General features: G+C 42.2%; 1 protein-coding gene across 3 annotated transcripts in view; it reads right to left on the bottom strand.

Annotated features, from left to right (window-relative positions):
* usp31 (ubiquitin specific peptidase 31) overlaps positions 1-27,395 on the bottom strand; it is a 165,804-nt gene extending 138,409 nt beyond the window's left edge. For 2 of the 3 annotated variants that reach the window (XM_072268482.1, XM_072268483.1), the window contains exons 1-2: positions 9,173-9,711; positions 8,122-8,835 (exon numbers count right to left, since the gene is read on the bottom strand). In XM_072268482.1, the coding sequence (XP_072124583.1) occupies positions 8,122-8,823 (702 nt within the window). In that variant the 5' untranslated portion in view covers positions 8,824-8,835; positions 9,173-9,711. Of the gene's footprint in view, positions 1-8,121; positions 8,836-9,172; positions 9,712-27,314 lie in introns of those variants that run through there. The other variant, XM_072268484.1, reaches the window with a different exon arrangement.

Below are 27,395 nucleotides of genomic sequence, written 5' to 3'. Positions count from 1 at the left end.
TTTCATAAATCCACATATACTCTGCCCAATCTCTGTTACCAGAATAACCAAGAGATGTGGAATTAAGAGTCCAAAACTCTGGCAGCACTACCAGGAAGGGGACTCCAGACTTGCTCTGTGGCATATATAGAACTAATTCTGGTGCACTGTGATTAACCAACAGTGAATGAGCTTCAATTGGAAAAAAACAATAGTGTCAAAGGGTTTTCCTGACTAAGCTACATCAACTGAACGGAATCAAGTTTCTCAATATATAAACAGTCTTCATCCTGCTTTCTCCTCCCGCCCCCCCCCCTCGATTTCTGCCTACCCCCTCACCTGATTGAGCTAATCTTGCTTATGCTGCAACACACGTCTGCAGTACCTGATCATACTTCACATGCAAGGACACTGATGATCTCTGACTAAATGACTGTTAAAGATTAGGGTGTACGTACCCAGTCCTGTCCCCAACTTCCAGAAGGAACAACTGTGCAATGATCAAGTACAATCAATGCAACTCAGGAATCAGAAGTGAACTGTCATGATCCACCAACTGAACTGAGGTCAGATCAGATCAAATCAAATCAAAGCTATACACAGCATGATCTGTGTTGCTATGGGACCCAGATTTCATCAGCTGAGCAGGGCTCACTACTGTTCTCGACAAATGCTCGAGAGATTTGCCCAACCTAAGGATGTCAGAATCTCATTCAACAAGACAACGGTCAATTAATTGATTCAATTACTGACATAAATATCCATTAAATAGAATCATGTATTTTTGCTCCAGCCATAATGAAACCAATTTCACATAAAGGAAGAACACTACATAAACATCAGCATGCTAAAGGCATTTCCAATGCATTTTGTAATATCAGACCAGTAATACACCTAGCCAGGTCTCTTAGTGGATTCCAATTAATTGGACCATCAGATAATCAGGACAACCATTTATTTGGGATAACTCTTAAAGAAAAAAGCTAATTGAGTAAATAGCCCGGATTCCCTTTACTTGGGACTCTATGCCCCTTAATTGGAACTGCTGATCCAAACTAGCGTCAGTCATGTGAACTTGTGTGGCCATTAGACGCTACACTGTGCTTACAGAGAACAGTTTTTAAAATGGCGTCAGCTGCACGTAGTTTTGTTATGCTATCCATTTGAGTCAACAGACACTGATTCAAAGCGTAGTGATTTTTGATCTATTTTATTTTGATTTAAAAAATGAATTTCACACCCTTGCCAAGATGCCACAAAGATTTAACACTAGGCGAAAAAAAAATACGTTAAGTGTCTGCATTGATTTTGTTCAAAAGAACACAGCAGTATACACTGGATGAGTTCCTCTGTCGATAACTATTAGGAACTGTAGTATTAGTAGTTTTCCAATTTGTTCTGTATTTCATTTAAATAATTTTTTTACTCAGTTAAATGTCATTTGTCTATTTTATACGATTTTAACTATTTCCATGAAACTGGGACAGCCGCTTAACTTGGGCCAAAATGTAACCATGTGCCCCAATTAACTGGAATCCACTGTCAAAATCATTTTCCTAATAAATATTTTCTTATGACACCTGGAAAGGATACCAACAGAACTAGAAATGAGTTTGATCTCCCTGGAGACCAGCAAGGAGACACAATTGCTTTGGCACACCCACATTCCCCACATGGCACAGCATTTCTAAATGATTACTTAACAAGCCTTGTGCAGCATGAGAAAACAAATACAGTAACACTGAAGTAAAATCCTGTAAAAAGCAGTATACTCTTTTTGCCAGCTATAAAGCCAGAAACCCAATATTACCAGACCAAATACAAGGTCAACTTTAATTCCTCCTTAACCACTTCTCAACATAAATTGACTTCTGCTATCAGTTTCTTCCAGGGATCCATTTTCTCAGAGCAAAAGCAACTATGAAAAAGTGCCACACTCTGGAACTGCACCTTGCTACGTCTACGAGTACTGCATTTATACAATACGTTAGATACTCCAGATACTTTACCCAACCGGCAACAAGATAACAAAATGTGGTGCAGCAAGAATAATCTTCAATCATCTGCTCAATTCTGCAAAGGAAGCAGATTATAGGTGACCTGGACTACAAGTCAAATATCCTTAACCTAACGATCATAGAAGGATATTCCCTAGGATGATATGATGGGACTCTTGACCTCAATCTACCTCACTGTGACCTTGCACATTATTGTCTGCCTGCGCTTTTTCCTGTAACTGTAGCACCTTATTCCGCATTGTTATTGCTTTCATCTTCTACAGTGGATTCCAGTTAATTCAGACACATCAAGACCAGTACATTTTGGCCAAATCAACCAAAATTTCATGTTAATAGTTAAAATGTAAAAAAGATAAACTACTATTTAACTAAGTAACAAATGTATTTAAATGAAATACAGAAATTAGAACATTAACAATACTACTACAGTACTATAAACTGCAGATCCTAATAGTTCAAAGTAAACGTATTACCAAAGTACACATTGCCATATACAACCCGGGGGTCATTTTCTTGCTGACCCTCTCCACCTCTTATCCCCGATGAGGACTGGCTCATGGACCTCTGATTTCTTTCTCGAGAAGTCAATAATCAGCTCCTTGGTCTTGCTGACATTCAATAAGGAGGATGTTGTGGCACCACTCAACCAGATTTTCAATCTCCTTCCTATATACCTCACCACCTTTGATTAGGCCTACGACAATGGTGTCATCAGCAAAACTTAAATATGACATTGGAGCTGTGCTTAGCCACTCAGTCATAAGTGTAAAGCAAGTTGAGCAGGAGCTAAGAATGTGGCTTTGTGGTGCGCTTGTGCTGATGGAGATTATGAAGATGCTGTTGCCAATCCAAACTGACTGGGATCTGCCAGTGTAGAAATAAAGGATCCAATTGCACAAGAAGGTATTGAGGCAAAAGTCTTGAAGCTTATCGATTAGTTTTGAAGGGATGATGGTATCGAATTCTAAGCTGTAGTTGATAAAGACCATTCTGACGTATGCATCTTTGCTGTCCAGATATTCCAGGGTTGAGTGAAGAGGAGATGAAATCGTATTTGCTGTGAACCTGTTGTGCCGATAGGTAAATTGGAGTAGATGCAAGACACTTCTCAGGTAGGAGTTGATCTGTTTCATCACCAACCTCTCAAAGCACTTCACCAAAGTGAACACAAGTGCTACTGGATGATAGTTATCGAGGCACCAGTATAATAGCTTGAGGGAGGAATTCATCCACAGTGCATGCTGCCGTATTCTTTTGATTGACTGAACATATCTGCACAGACACCTAGTGCAGCTAATAGGCTGCCTTCATACGTATTCAAAGACTGCATCCTCTGAATTTTCACTAACACTAAAGATGATCATCAATACCTTCAAATTCTTTGTGGTTCTCAACTTGAAATAGTGAAATAGAACATAGAATAGTACAGCACAGTACAGGCCCTTCAGCCCACAATGTTGTGTTGACCCTCAAACCCTGCTTCGCATTTAACCCCCCACCTTAAATTCCTCCATATATCTGTCTAGTCTCTTAAATTTCACTAGTGTATCTGCCTCCACCACTGACTCAGGCAGTGCATTCCACGCAACCAGAATTGGCAAGTTTGCAGATGACACAAAGGTTGGTGGTGTTGTAGATAGTGTAGAGGATTGTCAAAGATTGCAGAGAGATATTGATAGGATGCAGAAGTGGGCTGAGAAGTGGCAGATGGAGTTCAACCCAGAGAAGTGTGAGATGGTACACTTTGGAAGGACAAATTCCAAGGCAGAGTACAAAGTAAATGGCAGGATACTTGGTAGTGTGGAGGAACAGAGGGATCTGGGGGTACATGTCCACAGATCCCCGAAAGTTGCCTCACAGGTAGATAGGGTAGTTAAGAAGGCTTGTGGGGTGCTTTTCCAACAGCTTTCCCAAGACAGACGCAAGGCTCACTGGTCTATAATTACCCGGATTATCCTTACTACCTTTTTTGAACAAGGGGACAACATTCGCCTCCCTCCAATCCTCCGGTACCATTCCCGTAGACAATGAGGACATAAAGATCCTAGCCAGAGGATCAGCAATCTCTTCCCTCACCTTGTGGAGCAGCCTGGGGAATATTCCATCAGGCCCCGGGGACTTATCCGTCCTAATGTATTTTAACAGCTCCTCTCCCTTAATATCAACATGCTCCAGAACATCAGTACTGGCTGTTTGTGGCATCTCCAAGCATGAATGCTTGAAACCACAGCTCTGAATTGGTGGGAAGTTGGAGGCTGGAGAAGCTTTTAAAAACCAACGGAAGGCACCTAAAGAAAGTCATTAAGGTAAACATGGAAAACACAAGCTAGTCAATAATATTAAAAAGTTTCTTCAGATACATCAAGTGTAAAAGCAAGAGGAGAGTAGATATCACACTGGAAAACAATGCTGGAGATGGAGTAATAAGGGACAACGAAATGGCGAACAAACTGAATAGGTATTTTGCACCAGTCTTCACTGTGGCAGTTCCAGGTGTCAGGGGTTATGAATTGTGTGAAATTACCATTGGAGAGGAGGTTCTTGGAAAATTGAAAGGTCTGAAGGTAGATGTCATCTGGACCAGATAGTGTACACCCTAGGGTTCTGAAAGATGTGGCTGAAGAGATAATGGAGGTATTAGTAATGATCTTTCAAGAATCACTAGATTCTGGAACAGTTCTGGAAGACTGGAAAATTGCAAATGTCACTCCAATCTTCAAGGGAGAGAGGCAGAAGAAAGAAACTGTAGGCCAGTCAGCCTGACTTCTGTCATTGGGAAGATGTTTGTCTATTATTAAGGATGAAGTCTCAGGGCACTTGGAGGCTCATGATAAAAATAGGCCCTAATCAGCATGGTTTCCACAAGGGAAAATCTTGGATCACTGCTTCTTGAACACAAACACACAACTGATGCCATTTTAAAAACTGTCCACTCCAATCACGGTGGTGGTCAGTGGCCACACAAGTGCACACAACTGTTAGTAGTTAGAAACTTCAGCAATGGTGTCCTGTTCCAATTAAGTGGCATTGTGTCTCAAATAAACAAAGGGGATCCCAGTCATTTTTTCCCCCGATTAGTTTTTGTTCTTTAAGAATTGTCCCAAATTAGCAAATGCTCCGTTTAACTGACAGCCAATTAGCTGGAATCCACTGTACTACCTGAATGCATTTGGTGTAATGATTTGATCTGTATGAACTATACCTCAGTACATCTGACAATAAACCAATTTATATTCAGCATACTCTATGCTTCAGTGTACAAGATGACTGACATAACTTTACAGCACTGTACAATTCTCAACATGCTATTGTTCAACCTCGTCAACAGATTAGTTGGAGCTGCAACCATATTTTACAGTAACTCCCAACATGTTTGTACATTGTAATTTTTGCACAATATAAATGTTTCAGTCAGGTATTAAATAAAAGTTGAGGAAAGAGAAGCGTAGCCGTTCAGAGAGAAAAATAATATCTCTAAGATTTACATGGGTGGCCATGTGATAAAATGCCCAACTCAAGGTCTGCAATCCTGCAAGACATGATTCAAACACTTTACATCTGTTGAGAATTTCCAGTTCTAACATACTTTCAGGCAGTGAATGTCAGATCCCTGGCAAGTATTATTTAAACCCTCCCCAAACACCACAAGCAAACATGCCCATAAGGATATTGGTTCTAGTCTTGCATTAGTGCAGTTGAGCCCACACTAATCCCCATCTTCCTCATTAGAACCAATTGCTCCCCTAATTATAGGATTCCATGCGACCTGTTGTGCTTCTCCCTGTACAGTCATGCCATTTAGCCATGAGGCCTTGCCTCTGGCTGCACTCTCCCTGTGAAAACATTCCCCATCAGCTTCTTTAGCATTCAGAAAAGTATACCGGTGACAGAGTAGAATGTCCTCACTAGTCTCCTGAACTATTTATCTGGTGCGTTGTCTATCTGGCAGTTACTCAGTCCTACACTCTCAATCATGAGATGACACTTTCTGAAATATGCTTAATACAGATGGACCTCAGTGTCAGGCTCAAAATTCCAGGAGCTTAAATTCCTCCAGCTAGTGAGACTTCCTGCACCAGTGGTCATCCTATAATTCTCACTTGACAGAGGATCTGCATTCCATAGGTCTGGGTGCCCTGTCATGCCTTTATATAGCACACTCACTATGCAGAAGTTCCTGAATTATACTTCTTTCCCTGACTACACTACATTCTTCCAGTCAAAACCTTTATACTCAGGAGTATTCCATACTCCACAAGACATAGGGGGAGAATTAAGCCATTCAGCCCGACGAGTCTGCTCTGACAGTCAATAATGGCTGATTTACATCTCTCTCAACACCATTCTCCCACCTTCTCCACATATCTTTGACACCCTCTTAATCAAGAGCCTATCAACTTCTGCTTTAAATATATTGTGCACATCAGCAAAACCTTCTTTGATATATGCTAGCTATAATTTACTGTTCAGACAAAAAAAAATGCAAGTGCAATGTCGTCAGGCTAAGTAATGGAGGAGAGCTACTGGAACAGCATGGTATGGTCACGTGTCAAAACCAACGACAGATCATGACAAATTAGAAGGGTTGGATTACTATGATGGCAGTCACACAGGATGTCATGTTACTTTGATAACTATTTCAGTATTGCTGAGACAAAAATTTGCTAGGCAGCATTCAAACATGGGGGTGTGGGCAAAGACTCTGCAAATTTTCTGAATGTGCTACAACATGACCTGCTCAGGCCACAAATAAAATGTTTAGATTATGTTCAGCACAGACGAGAAGGGCCGAGATGGCCTGTTTCCGTGCTGTAATTGTTATTATCTTCCACACGGAAGTTCAAAATTATTTATTTTGCTTTTCCTTAGCTGCCTACTGCATATTAGCAAAATCCTACAAATCTGGAACCAACAAACTAGGACGACTTTGGTAACAATGTATAAAATACTGTCACCAATCAATTCCAATTAAAAAAGCCACTAGAAAAATACAAAATAACCAGAAACTTGCCTATTAATGGAGCGACAAAGGAAAATTAATTCCAAACTAATAATTCTAATTACACTGTATCTCAGAGCAGATTACAGCCAATGATTTGTTTCTGAAATTTATTCATAGCAGTCATTTAATCTACTCCATCAAATGTGATTACAGGGACCTACAACAGGATTGATACTTGTATTGATAATACTAGACCTGCAAAGTGAATTACACTGACAAGTTGCTAACTTAAAACTGAAAAGCAGTACTGTACAAGGAGCAATTTAACAGCTTTGCAAAGCTAAAATCACCCAACAACCCTAGTCAGGATTTAAAAAACAGGATGAGACATTATAATTACAATGAAACTCATCAAATTACACCCTTTCAAGTGAATCCTAAACACTCAATCTCAGGGTATCGCAAATCATTTTACAATTAATTAAGTACTTTGCAAGTATTCACATAAAATGTAAAAAAAATCAAGTTGCCCATAAGATATTGCTGTTTGTGGGATCTCAAGTCAAAAAAAAAATCTCCACCGTCATAAATGGGCATCTCTCAACTTGAAACATTCACCCTTATTCTGGACCCTCCCTAGGAAGAATCTTCATATGGAAGTACTAAAGACAAATCAATAAACATTTTTGAATTATTGACACCAAAGATAACTCGCCAGATCATCATTAAAATAATTTGTGGGATCTTCTATATCTAAACTTCTCATCTGAAAGGCAGACAGCACAGGAGTTTAAGTCTTCTGAAGTTGGGCTTGAATTTACTTCTAACTTGAGAGACAAGGATTCTAACCACCGAGTCAAACTTGGAACTGATTACTTTGATAAAGCTTAAAAACGGTCATCAAATTCCACTGTTTTCAGCTGACATTTGGCTTGGTACAAAAGGAAATGTTTAAAAATTCAGAAAATAAAATAGACAGAATCAGTACCAGGTAAAACACTATTTACGTCTCTAGTTCAATTACCGTTTCTCCACAATACTGCCCGACCGAGTACTTTCATTTTCCACTTCACATTTCCAGCATGCCCACACTTCTTCCGATGTACATTGCTCAAAATAAATGGTAGCCAGGCACAGAAGGTACTTCAAAAGCTGAGACATCTCCAACACTGACACTCCTACCTTAAAGTCGCGGCTCAATTGCGGGGTGTACTCTGATGTCCAGAGTGCTCGGACCAAGGAAGCTAGTTGTTCGGTGACCTCTCCACGCGAGTCTGACTGGCATTTGGATCGGTATAAAACTCCATTCGATTTGGAGGTCTTATCTTGGTCCAGCTGCTCGTCTTCTCGCTGCTGGCCCCGGGAGTCCCCTGCCTCGGGAGAGTCCAGACCGCTGACCGACAAGTCCCGATATTGTTCCAAGGCGAGAAACTCGGCGAAGAGTTCGGTGTTGCTCAGACATTGCAACACGGCGTTCATGAAGCAGGTGTTCCCGTGGTTTTTGAGGCCGGACACCCCCGGCGGCTGCCAGCGATCCCCGGAGGCCGGCGAAAAGCAGCTGTCGGATGAGTCGCTGCGCTGTGCGATGGCCAGGTGATTGACACCACTCATCATCATGATGATGGAGGAGGCTGAGGTAACGACTCCGACCCCAGGTCCCAATCCGATACCCATGCCCAGGGCCGCGCCTGCCCCCGCCGTTCGGAAGCTCTTGAAGCCGCCATCGTCCTTATCATCTTCGGCCGACTCCTCAGTGCCGAAGTGCGAAAGGGTGGAGAGTGTCTTTAACACCCGGCTCATGAAGCTCCCGACCGAGCGCGTTGAACCCCGCCTGAAAAGTTTCTTGCTGAAAGATTTCTTCTCTTTAGCTGCCGACTTAGACATCTTGCCGACTCCCTCCAAAACAAATAACGTGAATGTAAAAATTAACACCTCCCACCAACATACATGTAAATACTAGAAATTCTCTAATTCATTGCAAACTTTTTTAAACATAGATACATAATTCTAAAAGGCAACTTTCTTACTTGCAATTTGAGATTAAAGCAACAATTATTTGAAAGCAAACAAGAGTTATGAAATGCAAAAAATAGAAACAGAATACTTATTCAAGATTTAAACGGAAATAATAAGATGAGAAATGTGGCTAATGAGACTGAATTTGCGAAATATTCCCTTTTTAAAAAATGCGATGGGATGAATTTAAAGGCAATACCGCAAGTTTCAAACTTACAGTGGCGAGCGGCAGCGGCTCACTGTGCTGGAAGCGGGTGAGCGCCTCCTCCGGGCCTGAACCCACACTGACCCCGGCGCTGTTGTTCGCTCCCGGCGCCGGTTTTTTTTTCAGTAAGGCGCCGGAGCCATCGGGCGCCTCTGGATTCCGCGGCCCTGCTCCTTCCGTCGGCCGGTGATCGCCATCGCCATCGCCCCGCAATCAGGCGCGCGTCGCGCAGAGAGACGGTGCTTGGCGGCTCGTTTCCCTCTCCACCAGGTCCCTCAGCCCCGACTCGGATTTTAGCTGGAGCCGCACGGGTATCCGCGGCCTGCGGGCTGCCAGCCGCTGTCCGGGCCGACGCCCTGCGCCTGCCTCATTATCCTGTTCCCCCTTGCACCTCGCTGTTGCCAAGTCCCAGTCCGTGTCGAAGGTAAGCGTTCCTTGCCCCCACTTTAGCCTCCCTCCCCTAATTCCTCTTAGCCCAACCAGCCCCGCCACTCCAGCCACTTCACTGTGCCATCACTCGGACAGCCCGGCTAGCGCGCTCGCTCGCTCCCTCTCCCTCTCCCTCTCCCTCCGGTGGGCGGCGTCCTTCCCTCTTCGCCATGGCAACCACCGAGTCCTTGCCCTCCTTCAACTTCCATTGGTTCGTTGTATCCGGGCTTCTTTTCCTATTCGAAATGGTGAATGTCTATCACGTCCCTAGCAACACTTTTAATTGGGCAAAGTCGATGTCAATCATCTTCCCCTCCCTGCGGCATTTGATTTAAAGGTGAGCAAAATAATCAGGTTTAATTAATTTACAAGGGAGGGGTTGTGCATTTAGGAATGTACTAGTACCGCTAATTTATTTAGTGGGCATTTTGTGTGGCGTGGAAAGTGATTACGAGTCTGTCTGTAACACACGTAACAATCTATTCAAGCTTCAGGTACTGAACGTCAAAATAAACTGCAGCGTTGCAATTCTTATTTAAAAGAAAGAGAAATTGCTCTGAACAGCCCGCAGGTCAGGAAGCATGTATTTCAGGTCTGAGACAGTTCGCTAGCATTAGAAATATTCCGTTGCTAATTATGTAAAATTTTACCTGACGTGTTGGTGTGTTTTAAATTTGAAAGTATGCATCCAGCTAAGATGTGCCCATCCACCGCTGCTCTCTACCTTCTATCACTAAAACAACTTTAGATTCGAGGTGTGTTAGTAAACTTGGGTGGTGGTAGAGAGGTGTTTCTATCACTAGAAGTACTATATATGATAACCGGTGTAGTGCAAGGATCCGTGTTGAAACTGGACGTGGGTGAGAATATAGGTGGTTTATTAAGAAAGTTTGTAGACAATATGAAAAATGCAGGAGTTGTAGATAAGGAAGAAGATTGTCTAAGGATTCTCTGGGATACATATCAGTAGGAAAGTTAAGGTAGAGCGGTAATGGATGGAATTTAATCCAGTGTGGCTGTGAGGTACACTGCATTCTGCGATAGCACGTGTTACGATTAAGTAAACTGGTTACAGCGTGATTAATGAATAAATAGGGAGCACTATTTACAATACGCTGGCGGCCACCTTATTAGGTACACCTCGTTAAAGCAAATATCTATTCAGCCTATCACGTGGCAGCAGCATAAGAGCATACGGACTTGGTCGAGAGGTTCAGTTGTTGTTCAGGCTAAACATCAGAATGGGGAAGAAATGTGATCTAACTGACTTTGGCTGTGAAATGTTTGTTGGTGCCAGACAGGGTGATTTGAATATCTCATAAACTGCTGATCTCCTGGGAGCTTCATGCCCAGCATTCTTCAGGGTTCAGAAAAAAATGGTGTGAAAAACAAAATAAATCTAATGAGCTGCAGTTCAGTTCTGCGGGCGAAAACACCTTGTTGATGCAAGAGGTCAGAGGAGAATGACTAGACTGGATCAAGCTGCTAGGAAGGAGGCAGTAACTCATCTGTTACAACAGTGGCATGCAGAACAGCATCTCGGAACGCTCAACACTTCAAACCTCAAAGTGAAATGGCTAATAGAGTGGCCACTGAGAGTACTTATACAGAAATGTTGAGCAGATTGTGTCAGTTAATTGGAACTTTAAAAGAATGACGTGTTCTTTTGGAGGCATAAGTGGGAGATTGTTCAGGTGGATGCTGAGAAATGCCACCCCTCTCCATGGTGTGTATCTAGAACGAGGGGGGCCTTGCTTCAAAACAACAGTTTGCCTTTTTAAGACAGTTGAAGTGGAATTTCTGCTGAGGATCGTGACTCTACCCCAGAGATTGGCAGAGGCCAACATATTGAATATAATCAAGGTGGTGATTGCTAAACTTGCAATTAATGGAATTTTGGTGTATAGGGGAGGATGAGGAAGTGGATCAGCAATGTCTTTACTGAATGACAGAGTAGATTTGAGGATTGATTTGATGTACACCTGCACCTAGTTCTTCTGTTATTTTTTCTTTATCCACCATTACTATCTAGTCTGCTGAGTGTTTCCTATATAATTTATGTTATAAGTAAATATTAACATTGGATTAGTTTTAAATTAAACTGGTAACGTAATTGGTGAAAAAGAAAATGAGTAGCATCAATATTTGGATCCTCACCAACCTAATACATTGTTATGAAGTGAGATCCTATGGCTATAATATCAGGCTTTGAAGGGAGTACTCCTGGAACACCAGAGTAATTTTCATTTCTTTAAGTAAATGCTTCTTGCTACAGAGGGAGTAGACCAACTAGACTCGTTCTCTAGGATGGTACTTCTGCCATTGAGGAGACTGTAGGCTAGGCCCCTATCCAGAAATATTTAGAATCATGAAGAATGATCTTAGTGAAATAGAAAATTCTGGCATGACTGGGTATATATTTCTCCTGACTGAATTGTCAACTAGCAATCACAGTCTCAAAAGGGGGGATGAAGTAGGGAAAATTTTCTTCACTTATTAAAGAATGGTGAATATTTGAACACTCTACCCTAATATGCTCTGGTAGTTCATATCAGATAGATATTTAGATTTTCAGGGAATCAAAGGAAATGGTAATGGGGTAGAAAATAAGCCAAGATCTTGTTGAACAAAAAGGAAAACTGGAGGGGCAGAGCAGCCTATTCCAAATATATCCTATTTCTTATCTTAGATAGCATGTCAAGTGATACCGGAGAATGTAGGAGCTAGTGGAAATTGAAATTCTAAAAAACAACATCTGTGCACTATAGCTCAGAGCTTAAGGTGTAGTCATTATAATGCTTCAGGGAAAGAGAATGTCACAGAAGGAAGTTATAAAGTTTTGATGAAGTTATGGTTTTGAAATTGATCAGTGGTTGAAGATAGATCATCATTACCATGAGTCAGACAAGGTGGGGTTCCGTGAGGTGATGGAGTCATTACCCTCATCCAGCTGGCATGAGACTTCTCTCTTTGGGTTGCACCTCAGGGCCAAGGCTGACTTAATTCCACTCGGGTTCTGTGCATTTGAGGTGAGAATGATGGGTATCTGGGAACCAGCATGGAAAATCCTCATTGTACATTTTTGTTTTTCACTGCTGGTCTTCTGATGTAGAAAGTTCAGATTTTCAATACCATCTCTAGTATTCCTTCTCCATTTTCATTGGTCATGGGCCAGAAATTCCATGCAGCCAAGAAAATATCACTTTTTTTCAAGGTAGCTTTTGGAACATCCAGAAAGTTGTTTCTGTTTTCCTGCCAATCTCTTCCCATAATGGAGCTAGAAGAAAGTGCTTGATTCAGGAATCTATCATCAATGTGACTGTCCAGTGATTATCTTTAATTTCTCCTGTAAGCCATAGTCAGACCGTTTTTCTGGTTGCACTTTCAGACTGCTGTTGTAAACTATCCATCTATGTTTAAACGTATGCCACTGCTTGTCCACTATCACACAGCTTTAATATAGCTTCCCAATTCAACTTGGTGGCTCGTACCCTACGGCTTCATATTTTGCATTATTTAGATTGAGCATCATAGTTTTGGGCTGAATTAAATCACAACAAAGCACAAGAACTATTGCTTTATCCTTTCCATCTAGATTTCCTAAATCTTTCCTCACTTGAACCCTCCCCACTCCAAATCTTTGTGCTGAAGCTTAATTTAAAACCTTGATTATATGAATTGCTAGGACACTAGTGTAATTCAACAAAAAACTTGTAGCTGAGAGGCTACCTCTTTTCCCATAAACTGTTGACAATGCCCCAGAAACTGAACCCATTTCTCCCACGTTTAATTCTCTACCTTGTTAACCTCATGACAATTTGCAAAGCATCACAAAGAAAAATACATGGTTCTGCTTTTTTAATTTTAGACCCTGACAAAACTCAAGCTGGACATCAGTAAATGGGTTATTGGTGAGTTTGTGCCTCTTGATAATTCTTCCAACTAGCTGAGAATTTTTGGTAGAGGTACAGCCAGTTCAGAAATACAATTTGGGTTATGGTCTCATAGTCTTTTTGATTTCTGATATTCTCAGCTGATATCACTTGAATTTGGCAGATAGTGTACATTCTTGGGAGTTTTTTTTAATTTAGAGATGCAGCACATTGCAGGCCTTCCGGCTTACTGGGTAACACCAGTAATACCCATGTGACCAATTACCCTACTAACCAGTATGCTTTTGGAATGTGGTAGGAAGCCCATGTGGTCACAGGGAGAACATAATAACTCCTTGCAGTTAGTGGCGGAATTGAACCTTGCCCATGGCTTGATTTGCCCTGAGATTTCATGGATCAAGAATCAATGTTTAAAAACTTCCAGGACCATTGTCAAGCCACCTCTGGTTAGCCTATCCTGCTGGTGGGACAATATGTATATAGTAATTGAGATGGAGGAGTCTTTCGTATAAAGTGAGATTCTGAGTGCACCTTTCAGGGTCCTGCTTAACTAGCCGTTGGGACAACTTTCTCAATTTAGACCACGGCCCCCTCATGTATGGAAAAGCTTTTGCAACTTGGCCAGGTTGTGTTTGAATTCAGTGCCTAAGTCAATGTCAGGTGTTGTCAGATTTTATCCACTTTCTATTTTAGCTGTAGTAATATAACTCAGTACCTTGCTGGACCATTTCAGAAAATAGTGAAGGGTTAACCTGCTGTGTGTCAGAAAGTGAGACCAAGTAAAGGTAGCAGTTTTCTTTCCCTAGAGGGTGTTGGAGAATCAGATAGAGACTTCAAGACTATTAGTAGTCATGATTGATAGGATCACTCTTTTAATGTTAGTTTATGCTTTTACAACGGACATTATCAGACTATTTGAAATCTACAGCTGCTGTTGTAGGATTTCAATTTGTGCCTCTCTAGATTTTTAATTCAGGCTTCTAGGTTATTGGTTTGGATAACTTCAGCGGATAGTGCTGCTGCCACATAGCTCCAGAGACCAAGTACAATCCTGATCCCAGGTGTTGTCCATGTAAAACTTTTCCCTATAACTTCATCAATTTTCAAGTGTCCATGTGAAATGTTCCCTGTAAATTCATAGATTTCCCCCTGGGTACTCGGGTTTCCTCACACATCCCTAACTAAGTTGGTCGCTTCATAAATTGACTGCTGTAATTTACCCCTACTGTTGGAAAAAGGGGAAGTTGGTGCCATGTAAAGAAAAGGTTGTAGGAAATCAGGAGAGAAATGAGACATTGGATTCCTCTGACAGCCAGCAAGACTTTGAAAGATCTAAAATTGAAATAAAAATCTAACAGACCCAATAGTCTTCTATGATGCCAGGAAAAGAAAACATGAGAAATGACCTTAATAGAGAAGCTGGATTACGGTCTTTGTGTTCTTTAAACATTCTGATTGTATCACCGCTCTGATGTCAGGACCTAACACTGCCCTGTCAAAAACAGTTCAAGACTTGGTAATGCCAATCTGCCAATGAATCCAGGCGCTGCCTCGCTGTTAAAGCCATCTTGATAAGGCAAGCTGGATGCTCTGATTTTTTTTTAAGGAGCGGAGACTTTTATTACAAACATGAGAAAGTCTGCAGATGCTAGAAACCCAAAGTAACACACACAAAATGCTGGAGGAACTCAGCAGGCCAGGCAGCATCTATGGGGAAAAAGTAACAGCCCATGTTTTGGGCTGAGACTCTTCATGCAGTCGTGGGGAGGCCATATAAATTCCTTACAGGCAGCAGCAGGAATTGAACCCACGGCACCTGTACTCTAAAGCATTGTGCTAACCACTGTGGTACAGTGATGTCAGATGCTGCTGATACCATTTTATCAAGGAAGACTTTGCTACTGTCATTGATTTGGCCATCAAATTAGAAGGAAATTTTAGATCTTTCAAAGTCCTATATCAAAATATCAGCCAAGTATGTGTGTTTGGTCAGAACCTTAATAGAGAACTGAAATCTTAAAACATAGCTTCTTTGGATTTATTCTTGCCAAAAAGGGAAGTGGTTCCCAGGCAATGATTATTGGTATACCTGGGTATTATGAAATTCAATGGCTTTGTTGTCATATTTTGAGAACTGCTTAGGAGATTTTAAAGGGGTTTTATAGATTATTTACCTTTCTTTATTTTGTTTCCTTGTTTTGTATCTTTTTTTTGTAATAAATTTTGATACAATTAACATAATAACTAACTGAATGGTCTTAATCTGGCTCCCAACCCGTGGTGGGTGGCTGTCCTCTTTCATGGTTTTTTAAAATTCATTATTTTTAACATATTGTCCTCCTAAGCATCTTGCTGTTAACATTGGCTTATGAGCCACTAAAAGTCAACCGAGGTAGCAGTTTGTCTGCTATATTTCAATGATCCAAATCTCAGAAACATGTAGTCACTTCACAGTAGAACATGAGCTTGTACCAGGTTTTGGTCATGATTTTCAAATGACCCTCTTCTGTGTTGAGAAAACATTGTGTTGGCACACTGAAAATAATAGTCACCATTAAGAATGATTATGGATGATGTTGTTGTATGAATTAAGTCACCAGAGAAAGGTATTGGTAGATATGAAGCACCCTCTTTATTCAACAAAGCAAGATACAGCAGGCATCATATTGAGATGCTTTCAGTGGGAAGGGCTGGCTGGCCAGATGCTACCCAATATTTCATGTGCTAAGCCCCATATTTACAATGCATCCTCAATGCTTTCTTTGAAACTACATAGACTTCATACCTCTCAATTTGCATTCACACCATAGATATCTAAATGAATTTTAATCAGCATTGTCTGGTCTGTGAGTCAGGGCTTTTGGGAGCCTATTGTTCAGAGCTGCATTTTAAATTAAATCTACATTCTATATTCAAATATGAAGGTTGGTGACTGAAGCTATTTGCTAAATGTACTAAACCAAAAAAATTTTTAAATCGCTCTAACAGATGATGCTCAACCTTACTAAAGTACAGCACAGAAACAGGCTCTTTGGCCCATCTAGCCTGTGCCAAGCCATTTAGACTGCCTACTCCCATTGACCTGCACCTGGACCATAGCCCTCCGTACTCCTACCATCCACATAACTATCCAAACTTCACATGAATGTTGAAACCAAGCTTGCATGCACCACTTGGGTTGGCAGCTCATTCCACACTCTCAAGGCCCTCTGAGTGAAAAAGTTTCCCCTCATGTTCCCTTTAAACTTTTCACCTTTTAGCCTTCACCCATGACCTCTGGTTGCAGTTCCACCCAACCTCAGTGGAAAAAACTTGCTTACATTTACCATATCTACACCCTTCATAATTTTGTATACTTCGATCAAATCTCCCCTCAATCTTCTACGTTCCAAGGAATAAAGTCCTATCTTATTCAATCTTTCCTCTAGACCCTCAAAGTACTCTTTCAACCTTAATTATATCTTTCCTTTTGCCTACCTTTGTTTCAATAACCCCTAACATCAATGCTCAACTTCAATCTGTCCAGTTCAAATTGAAAATAAGTAATGGACCTAATATCAATTGTTGTTCAAAACATGCACCATTCCTGAATGTCACTGTTCCCTGTATATTTAATCCTGAAAATCTCAACTAGCAGAAAGCTGAGGAATTTAAGAACTGATATTGAGGCAAGAAAATAGATTCATCCATGATCTCACTGAATAACTGAACAAACTTGAGCCACAAGGTGTCATGGTGCACTCACGAAGGAGTGGAGGAACAGCAGGATCTTTGGGAAGAGACGGAAATAAGAGGTTAAACATCAGAATCAGAGCCTCAAAGGAGCGACTGAACAACACCACAAGGTACTTCATCCTGTCCAGCACTGAATGAGAGTCCTCCCCAAATAATCACAGAATGTGGGAAGTACGTGCCAGCCACAATTAATTTGACAAGATTAAACCAAAAACACAAGGGCTTAGCAACTCTAGTTAAGATAATGATTAGTAAATACAGGTGCTCAAAAACCCTAGAAACTCAATGCTCTACGGCAAGCCACAGGCCTCATGACACAAGGCTTAGTTTCACTTCATCTAATTTATTATGGCAAACCTTAAAGAGTCCCTCCTTAATCTGCTTGATCCTAGAAGATACTTCTGAAATCTCACTGTATTATCTAACCCTTGGAGTCTTTTTGGTATACAGCACAACCACTCCATGGGGAAAATCCTTCCTCAGGTGCAATGCTTTAACTTGCCAATAATATTACAGCTGTAATCTAATCAAGTCTTTTCAAAGTTCTATCAAGACTTCACATACAAGTGCTAAATTTCCATTTTTAAAAATTATTTTCAGCATTTGAATGTGTGAGAGAAAACCAAGTTATCAGAAGATTGATGCTAATGAGAGAGAGATAAGTGAGACAATGGAGAAACATTCAAAATGTTAATGAGAGAGGAGAGAGATAACGAGAAAGAAACACATTTCAGAATATTGACAGACCGGTTGCTTTGAACCTGAACTGTTTGAAGTTTGATGGACAGGCAATACCCCAGCAGGGGGATGAAAAGAACAGGTTCACTAAGGCACACACACCACAAGATCATGAGACCCTGGAAGAGTGGTGTGCCCCCACAAGTCGGTGGGAGTTTGGAGGTCTGGTCGCGGGAACCAACCATAGACGCACAGGGTGAAAAGGGACAATTGGCGGGAACCTGGTGTGTGTGTCCGCCCTTGCCTGGGTGCCAGCTTCACCGCGGAAGAACGGTCGTATCCGGAACGGAGGGGTCACAGTCGGTGACCACAGAAGACATAAAAAGGTTCGCCCGAAAGCTAACTGCGAAGAACATCAAAGGTCTGTTTGAATCAAAATTTGCATTCTGTCTCTCTCCAATGGCACAACAGCGATTACTGCGAACTGTACTAAGCTGAACTGAACTCTGCGTCACTTCAGACTGATCATTTTACCCCTAGACTGCGATGGAGCTTGGTTGATTTCTATTACCCTAGTTCTGTGTACACGTGTGTATTATTATTGCTAACCTGTTGCGTTTACATCCTTACGATTAGAGTACTGTGTTACTTATTTCTTTAATAAAACTTTATTAGTTTCTGTTAAACCAGACTCCAACACGTGGTCCATTTCTGCTGGTTTGGCAACCCAGTTATGGGGTATGTAACAAGTGTGACATTTTAGTGATCTGTGTATATAAACTTTTGAGTGCCTTGTCTGTGCCATTGCTTATATCCTTTTGCCATTTATAAAGCAATAGAATATTACTCTTTGTCCAAAACATTAATTGTTTATTCCCCTCCAAATTGTTCAGATCCTCTAACATTTTGTGTGTTCCAGCACCGTGTTTATAAAACATTTTTACCTTGCTCCAAAGTGATAAGCAGAGTTTTCTTTATCCTCTTAATCTGTTAATGTTTCTTTAATAACTTATTCTATTTGCATTGTTATCTAAGTAATTAAAAAAATGAATGAATAGTTAAATACTCAACAGCAGGACCTCTTAGAAAGACTTGGAGTTTTCATAAGCACAAGACATTCTGAAAATGCTGGAAATCCAGAGTAACACACACACAATGCTGGTGGAACTCGGCAAGTCAAGCATCATTTAGGGAGAGGAACAAACAGTCAACGTTTTGGACCCAGACCCTTCATCAGGACTGGAAAGAAAAGGGGAAGAAACCACAATAAGAAGCTGTTGGGGGGGGGTGCGGGAAGGAGGAGTTCAAGCTAGAAGATGATAGGTGAAAACAGGTGAGGGGGAAGATAGATGGGTGGGGAGGGGATGAAGTGAGAAGCAGGAAGGTGATAGGTGGAAAAGGTAAAGGGCTGAAAAAGAAGGAATCTGATAGGAGAGGGCCATGAGAGAAAGAGAGGGAGAAGGCACCAGAGGGAGGTGGTAGGCAGGTAAGGAGAAGAGAAGTGGTGAGAGGGGAGCCAGGATGGGGAATGGAAAAGACAGGAGGGGGAGAAGACCTCATTTTGGCAGTAGAGGAGGCCATGGACAGACATGTTGGAATGGGAATGGGCAACTGAATTAAAATGGTTGGCCATCAGGAAACCTTACTTGTTGCAGAGTAAAAGTGCTCAACAAAGCACCCCTTCAATCTACACTGGGTCTCACCGATGTAAAGGAGGCCACACTAGGAGCACCAGATGCAGTAGATGACCTGACAGACTGGCAGATAAAGTGTTGCCTCAGCTGGAAGTACTGTTCGTGTCCCTGAATGGCGGTAGGGGGGAGGTGAATGGGTAGGTGTAGCATTTTTCCACTTGCAATGATATGCCAGGAGGGACATCAGTGGGGAGAGACGAATGGGCAAGGGAATCACGGAAAGAGTGATCCTTGCAAATTATGGAGAGTGGGGGGTGGAGGTAATGATGTCTTTAATGGTAGGGTCCCATTGAAAATAATGGAAGTTGTGGAGAGTGATGTGCTGGATGAGGAGGCTCATGGAATGGCAGGTAAGGACAAGAGGAAGTCTGTTTCCCCTAAGGCAGCAGGAAGATGGGGTGTGGGTGGATGTCTGGGAAATGTAGACAATGTGGGTAAGGGCAGCAACAATGGTAGAGGAAAGGAAACCCCATTATTTCGAGGAGTGCATCTCTGATATTCTAGAAAGGAAAATCTTATCCTGGGAACAGATGCTGTGGAAATGCAGAAATAGCATTTTTACAAGTGACAGGGTGGGAAAAGGTATAGTCAAGATAGCAACGGGAAACAGGTGGTTTGTAAAAGATAACAGTAAACAGCCTGCATCCATAGCTGGAGCCAGAGAGATCGAGAAAGGAGAGAGAGAGAGAGATGTCAGAAGTGGTCCAAGTGAATTTAAGGGCAGGGTGGAAGTTGGAGGCAAAGTTGATGAGCTCAGCAAAGGTGCATGAAGTAGCACCAATATAGTCATCAATGTAGTGCAGAAAGAGTTAGAGAGTGTTACCAGTGAAGGCTTTGAACATGGACTGTTTCACGCAGCCAATGAAAAGGCAGGTATTGCTGGGGTGCATGTGGGTGGCCATGGCTACATCTTGGGTTTGGAGAAAGTGGGAGGAGCTGAAAGAGAAATTGTTGAGTGTGAGGACTAGTTCCAGCAGATGGAAAAGTGGGGTGATGGAGGGGAACTGGTTAGGTCTGTTGTCTAGAAAGAAAGAGTGGAGAGCTTTAAGGTCACCTTTATGGGCAATAGAAGTGTATAGGCACCAGACAACCATCGTGAAAATGAGGCAATTAGAACCGGGGACTGAAAGTTGTTGAAGAGATCAAGAGCATGTGAAGTATCATGGATGCAGGTGGGAGGTGACTGAACCAAGAAAGATAAAATGGAGTCGAGGTTTGCAGACATGAGTTCAGTGAGACCGGAGCAGGCACAAACTATTGGCCTACCCAGACAGTCAGGTTTCTGGATCTTGCGTAGGAGGTAGAAATGAGCAGTGTGTGGTAAGGGAACTATGAGGTGGGTGGCAATGGATGGGAGATCTCCAGAGCTGATGAGAGTGGTGATGGTGTGGGAGACAATAAACTGATGATCCTGAGTGGGGTTCTCTTCAGGGCTTTGACCAGCGGCCAATCGGTGTTTGGGATTAATTAGTAAGAGCAAATTAAAGGCAGGCAGAGGCAAGCACAGCAGCCATCGTCGGAGTGGACAGAGTCAGAGTGGTTTTAGCTCTTCGAGGCTTCACTCAGAGAAAGCAAAGCTCAAGTTTTTTTCTCCTTTTTTCTCCTTCTCTTCTTTATATCTACTCAGCTAGGTAGAGATGACAGGCAGGATAGTGCAATACGGCACTTGCAGGATGTGGGAAGGCAGAAAGACATCCAGTATCTCTGACCACTGTAACCATGAGAAGTGCATTCAGCTGCAGCTTCTAACAATCCGCGTTAAGGAGTTGGAGCTGGAATTGAATGAACTCCGGATCATTTGGGGGGACAAGCAGGTGATAGATAGTGCAGGATACAGGAAACTGGGTGACAGTCAGGAAGGGGAAAGGAGTTACGGAGCCAGTGCAGAGTACCTCTGCGTCCATCCCCCTCAACAACAGGTATATCACTTTGGATACTGTCCGGGGTGGGGGATGACCTAACAGAAGAAAGTCACAGTGATCAGGTCTCTGGCACTGAGTCTGCCCCTGTGACTCAGACGGGAAGGGGGAAAAAGAGGCATGCTCTCTTCTTGATTGGTTTGTTAGAGAAACGGGCAGGAGGTTCTGTGAGCGAGAATGAGATTCCCAGATGCTATGTTGCCTCCTGAGTGCCTAGGTCCAGGATACCTCGGATCGACTGCTTAGCATTCATAAGTGGGAGGATGAACTGCCTGAGGTCGTCGTCCGTGTAAGAACCAATGACATGGTTAGGACGAGTGATGAGGTTCTGCATAGGGAGTTCAGGGAGTTAGGTGCTAAATTAAAGGGCAGGACCTCCAGAGTTGTGATCTCAGGATTGCTACCCAAGCCACATGCAAGTGAGGCCAGGAACAGAAAGATTATACAGTTTAATACTTGGCTAAGGAGTTGGTGTAGGAGGGAGGGCATAAGATTTTCGGATCATTGGTCTTTCTTTTAGGAAGGTGGGGCATGTACAGAAGGAATGGTTTGCACCTGAACTGGAGGGGACTAATATCTTAACAGGAAGGTTTGTTAATGCTGCATGGTGGAGTTTAAACTAGAGTTGCAGGGGGATGGGAACCAGAGTGCCAGAACAGTGAGTGGAGAGGTTGTGGAGGCCGATGTTGGTAAGACTTCACCCCAAGTTAGGAATCAAAAGTTTGAACATAGTGTGACAAAATCGAAAAGGGTGAATATAGGACTGAAGGTGTTGTATCTGAATGCGTGCAGTATACAGAATAAAGTGGATGAACTTGCAGCACGGTTGCAGATTAGCAGGTATGATGTTTGTAGGCATCACGGACTCATGGCTAAAAGATTATAGCTGGGAGGTGAATGTCCAAGGATACACATTGTATCGAAAGGATAGGCAGAAAGGCAGAGGGACTGGAGTTGCTCTGCTGGTAAAAAATGAAATTATATCATTAGATAGGGGTGACATAGGGTCAAAGGTGTTGAATCATTGTGGATAGAACTAAGGAACTGCAAGAGTAAATATACCCTACTGGGAGTTGTATACAGACCCCCAAACAGTAGTATGGATGTGGCCTCCAAATTACAATGGGAGATAGAAAATGAATGCCAAATGGACAATGTTACAATGGTCATGGGGGATTTCAATATGCAGGAAGATTGGGAAAATCAGGTTGGTGCTAGATTACAGGAGGGGGAATTTCTGGAGTGCCTATGAGATGGCTTTATACAGCAGCTCATGGTTGAGCCCACCAGAGGACCAGCTATTCTAGATTGGGTTTTGTGCAATGAACCAGAATTGATTAGAGAGCTTAAGGTAAAAGAACCCTAAATGGAAAGTGATCATAAGTTGATCAAATTCACCCTGAAATTTGAGAAGGAGAAGCTAAAATCAGATGTATCAGTATTAGAGTGCAGTAGAGGGAATTACAGAGGCATGAGAAAGGAGCTGGCCAAAATTGATTGGAAAAGAACACTGGCAGGGATGATGGCAGAGCAGTAATGGCTGAAATTTCTGGAAGCAATTCTGAAGGCACAAAATATCTACATCCCAAAGAGGACGCAGTATTCTAAAGGAAAGATGACACAACCATGCGAACAAGAGAAGTCAAAGCCAAATAATAGGGCATATAATAGAGCAAAAATTAGTGGGAAGTTAGAGGATTGGGAAGCTTTTAAATACCAACAGAAGGCAACTAAAAAGTCATTAAGAAGGTAAAGATGGAATACAAAAGCAAGCTAGCCAATATTAAAGTGAATACCAAAGGTTTCTTCAGATACATAAAGTGTAAAGGAGGTGAGAGTGGATATTGAACTCCTGGAAAATGATGCTGGAGAGGTAGTAATGGGGGACAACGGAATGGCAGATGACTTGAATAAGTATTTTGCATCAGTCTTCACTGTGAAAGACACTAGCAGTATGGTGGAAGTCCCAGGTGTTAGGGGCATGAAGTGTGTAAAGTTACCATTACTAGAGAGAAGGTTCTTCGGAAACTGAAAGGTCTCAAGGTAGGTAAGTCATCTGGACCAGAAAGATTCTTGATTGGTCAGGGCATGAAGGTATATGGGAAGAAGGCAGGGGATTGAGGCTGAGAGGAAAATTGGATCAGCCAAGATAAAATGGTGGAGCAGATTTGATGGGCCAAATGGCCTAATTCTGTTCCTATGTCTTATGATCTTATGGTAAGTAAGAGGAGGTGTCTAAGAGTTGACACCTGGCCTCATTAAGGTAGAAATCAGTCCACCAGACTACAACAGCAACCCCCTCCCCCCAGTCTGCAGGTTTGATGGTGAGGTTGGGATTGGTACAGAGAGAATGGAGGACAGTGCGTACAGTGTGGAGGGAAGGTAAGGTACATAGAGAAGGCAGGAATGCTGAAGTTGAGATGATCTCTTCTTAAGCCCTTTACCTATTTTACCTATGACCTCCCAGCTTCTCACTTCAGCCTCAACCCCCCCCCCCACCCCCAGCTTATTTTGGCTTCTTCACCTTTCCTATTGGGCCATTTTATCATGCCCCGATCTCCTGCCACCCCTCCACACCCCCACCCCCACCCCAGTATCCCTTCATCCCCTAACCTATCACCTTCTGTCTTAAGTATACATAAAGACTTGGCCTCCACAGTTGGGGCAATGAATTCCATAGATTCACCACTCTCTAGCTAAAGAAATTCCTTCTCATCTCCATTCTAAAAGAACGCCTCTCTGTTCTGAGGCTGTGTCCACTAGAGGAGCCCACCATAGGAAACATCTCCTCCATATCCATTCTATCAATGCCTTTCACCATTTAATAGGTTGCAATTAGGTTACCTCTCATTCTTCTGAATTCCAGCGAACAGTGGCTCAGAAGTATCAAACATTCTTCATATGACAAACATCAATCCTGGAATCATTTACGTGAACCTCCTTCGAACCTTCTCCAGTTTCAAAACATCTTTTCTAAAATGAGTGGCACAAAAGTGCTAACAATATTTCAAGTAAGTCCTCACCAGTGCTTCATAAAGTCTCAATATTATATCTTTGCTCTTATATTCTAGTCCTCCCGAAATGAATGCATTTGCTTTCCTCACCACAGACTCAATCTGCAAATTAACCTTTAGGGAATCCTGCTCAAGGACTTCCAAGTCCCTTTGCACTCAGATTTTTGTATTTTCTCTCTGTTTAGAAGGTAGCCAACCCTTTAATTTCTCTACCAAAGTGCATGACCATACACTTTCCGACACTATATTCCATCTGCCACTTCTTTGCCAAATTTCTTAATCTAAGTCCTTCTGTAGCCTCGCTACTTCCTCAAAACTACCTGCCCCTCCATCTATCTTTGTTTTGTCTGCAAACCTTGCCACAAAGCCATCAATTCCATCATCCACGTCATTGACATTAAAAGAATCAGTCCAAACGCAGACCACTGTGGACACTGCAAGTCACGAGCAACCAACCAGAAAAGGCTCCCTTTATTCCCACTCTTTTCTTTCTGCCAATCAGCCACTGCTTTATCCATGCTAGAAACTTTCCTGTAATGGCATGGGCTTGTAATTTGTTAAGCAGCCTCATGTGTGGCACCTTGTCAAAGCCCTTCTGAAAATCCAAGTACACAATATCCATCGATTCTTCTTTGTCTATCCTGCTTGTTATTTCTTCAAAGAATTCCAACAGATTTGTCGGGCAAAATTTTCCCTTGAGGAAACCATGCTGACTATGGCCTATTTCATCATGTGCTTCCAAGTACCCCAAAACCACATCCTTAACAATCGACTCCAACATCTTCCCAACCACTGAGATCAGACTAATTCGCCTATAGTTTCCTTTCTTCCGCCTCTCTCCCTTGTTGAAGAGTGGAGTGACATTTGCAGTTTTCCAGAACCATTCCAGAATCTAGTGATTCTTGAAAGATCATTACTAATGCCTCCACAATCTCTTCAGCCACATCTTTCAGAACCCTAGGGTGTACACCATCCAGTCCAAGTGGCTTATCTACCTTCAGACCATTTGGTTTCCTAAGAACCTTCTCCTTAGTAATGGTAACTTCACACACTTCATGACCCCTGACACTATCTTCCACAGTGAAGACTCGTGCAAAATACTGATACATTTCATCTGCCATTTCATTGTCCCCCATTACTCCACCTCCAGCATCATTTTCCAGCAGTCCAATATCCATTCTCATCTTTCTTTTATAATTTACTGTATGTATCTGAAGAAACTCTTGGTATCCTCTTTAATGTTAAAGAGGAAAACTTTCATATTCCATCTTTTCCTTCTTAATGACTTTTTTATTTGCCTTCTGATGGTTTTTAAAAGCTTCCCAATCTTCTAACTTCCCACTAATTTTTGGTCTATTATATGCCCACTCTTTGAATTTTATGTTGACTTTGACCTCTTGTTTGCCACCGTTGTGACATCTTGCCTTTAGGATTACTTCTTCCTGTGGATGTATCTATCCTGTCCCTGCTGAATTGCTTCCAAAAATTCCAGCTATTGTTGCTCTATCATCATCCCTCGCAGAGTTCTTTTCCAATCAATTCTGGCCAACCCCCCTCGCATGCCTCTGAAATTCCTTTTACTCCATTATAATACTAATACATCTGACTTTAGCTTCTCCTTCTCAAATTTCAGGGTGAATTCGATCATATTATGATCACTTGCCAATAAAGGTTCCTTTATCTTAAGCTCTCCGATCAATTCCATTTCATTGCACAAAACCCAATCTTGAATAGCTGATCCTCTGGTGAGTTCAAATATGAGCTGCTCTAAAAATCGGCATTTTAGAGATTCCCCCTCATGGAATCCAGGAACAACTTGATTTTCCCAATCATATTGAAATAAATCCCCCATGACTAATGTAACATTGCCTTTTGCCATGCAATTTCTATCCCTCATTGTAACTTATAGACCACATCTTTACCACTGTTTGGGGGTCTGTATATAACTCCCAGCAGGATCTATTTACCCTTTCAGTTCCTTAGCTCTATCCACAATGGCTCAACACCTTCCAACCCTATGTCACCTTCTTCTAATGATTTACTTTCATTTTTTACCAACAGACCCATGCCGCCCCATTTGCCTTCCTGCCTGTCCTTTCGATACAATGTGTATTATTGGACATTAAGATCCCAGCTACGTTCTTCTTTCGGCCATGATTCTGTGATACCTGCAACATCATCCATGACAATTTGTAACTGTGCTACAAATTCATCGACCTTATTCCGTATTCTGCACATATTCAAATACTGTATAGCACCTTCGGTCCTGTGTTCATCCTTTTCAATTTTGTCTGCCTTTTACATTGCATCTCATCCTGTTGACTGCAATTTCACCCTATCAACAGCCTCACCTTGCTAGGAGTCTCACTACACACTACCTGTTTGTAAACCAACTAGCTCATCTTCAGTACTATCACTCAGTTCCCATCCTCCTACCAAACCTACCTGAACATCTCTAGCCAACCTGCCCACAAGGACATGGGTTCCCCTCAGGTTCTGGTGTAACCCTTCCCTTTTGTACAGGTCATACCTACCCCAGAAGAGATCCCAATGATCAATAAATCTGAACCCTTGTTCCCTGCACTAGTTCCTCAGCCATGGATTCACCTGCCAAATCAACCTTTTCTTACCCTCACCTGCACGTGGCACAGGCAGCAATCCAGAGATTACTACCCTGGAGGTCCTGTTTCTTAGCTTTCTACCTTGCTCCCTAAAATCTCTCTTTGGGGACCTCCTCAGCTTGTCTACCTATGTCATTCGGTACCAATATACCAATACTTTTAGCCGCTCACCTTCACTCCTGAGAATGCCATGACACGATCCGAGACATCCCTCCCCGATCCTGGCGCCAGGGAGACAACGTAACATTTTGT

Source organism: Mobula birostris, chromosome 9 (assembly GCF_030028105.1).
Source record: "Mobula birostris isolate sMobBir1 chromosome 9, sMobBir1.hap1, whole genome shotgun sequence".
NCBI classification, from domain to species: domain Eukaryota; kingdom Metazoa; phylum Chordata; class Chondrichthyes; order Myliobatiformes; family Myliobatidae; genus Mobula; species Mobula birostris.
The sequence above is the reverse complement of the archived record's forward strand: the minus strand, read 5'-3'. Positions and strand labels throughout refer to the sequence as shown.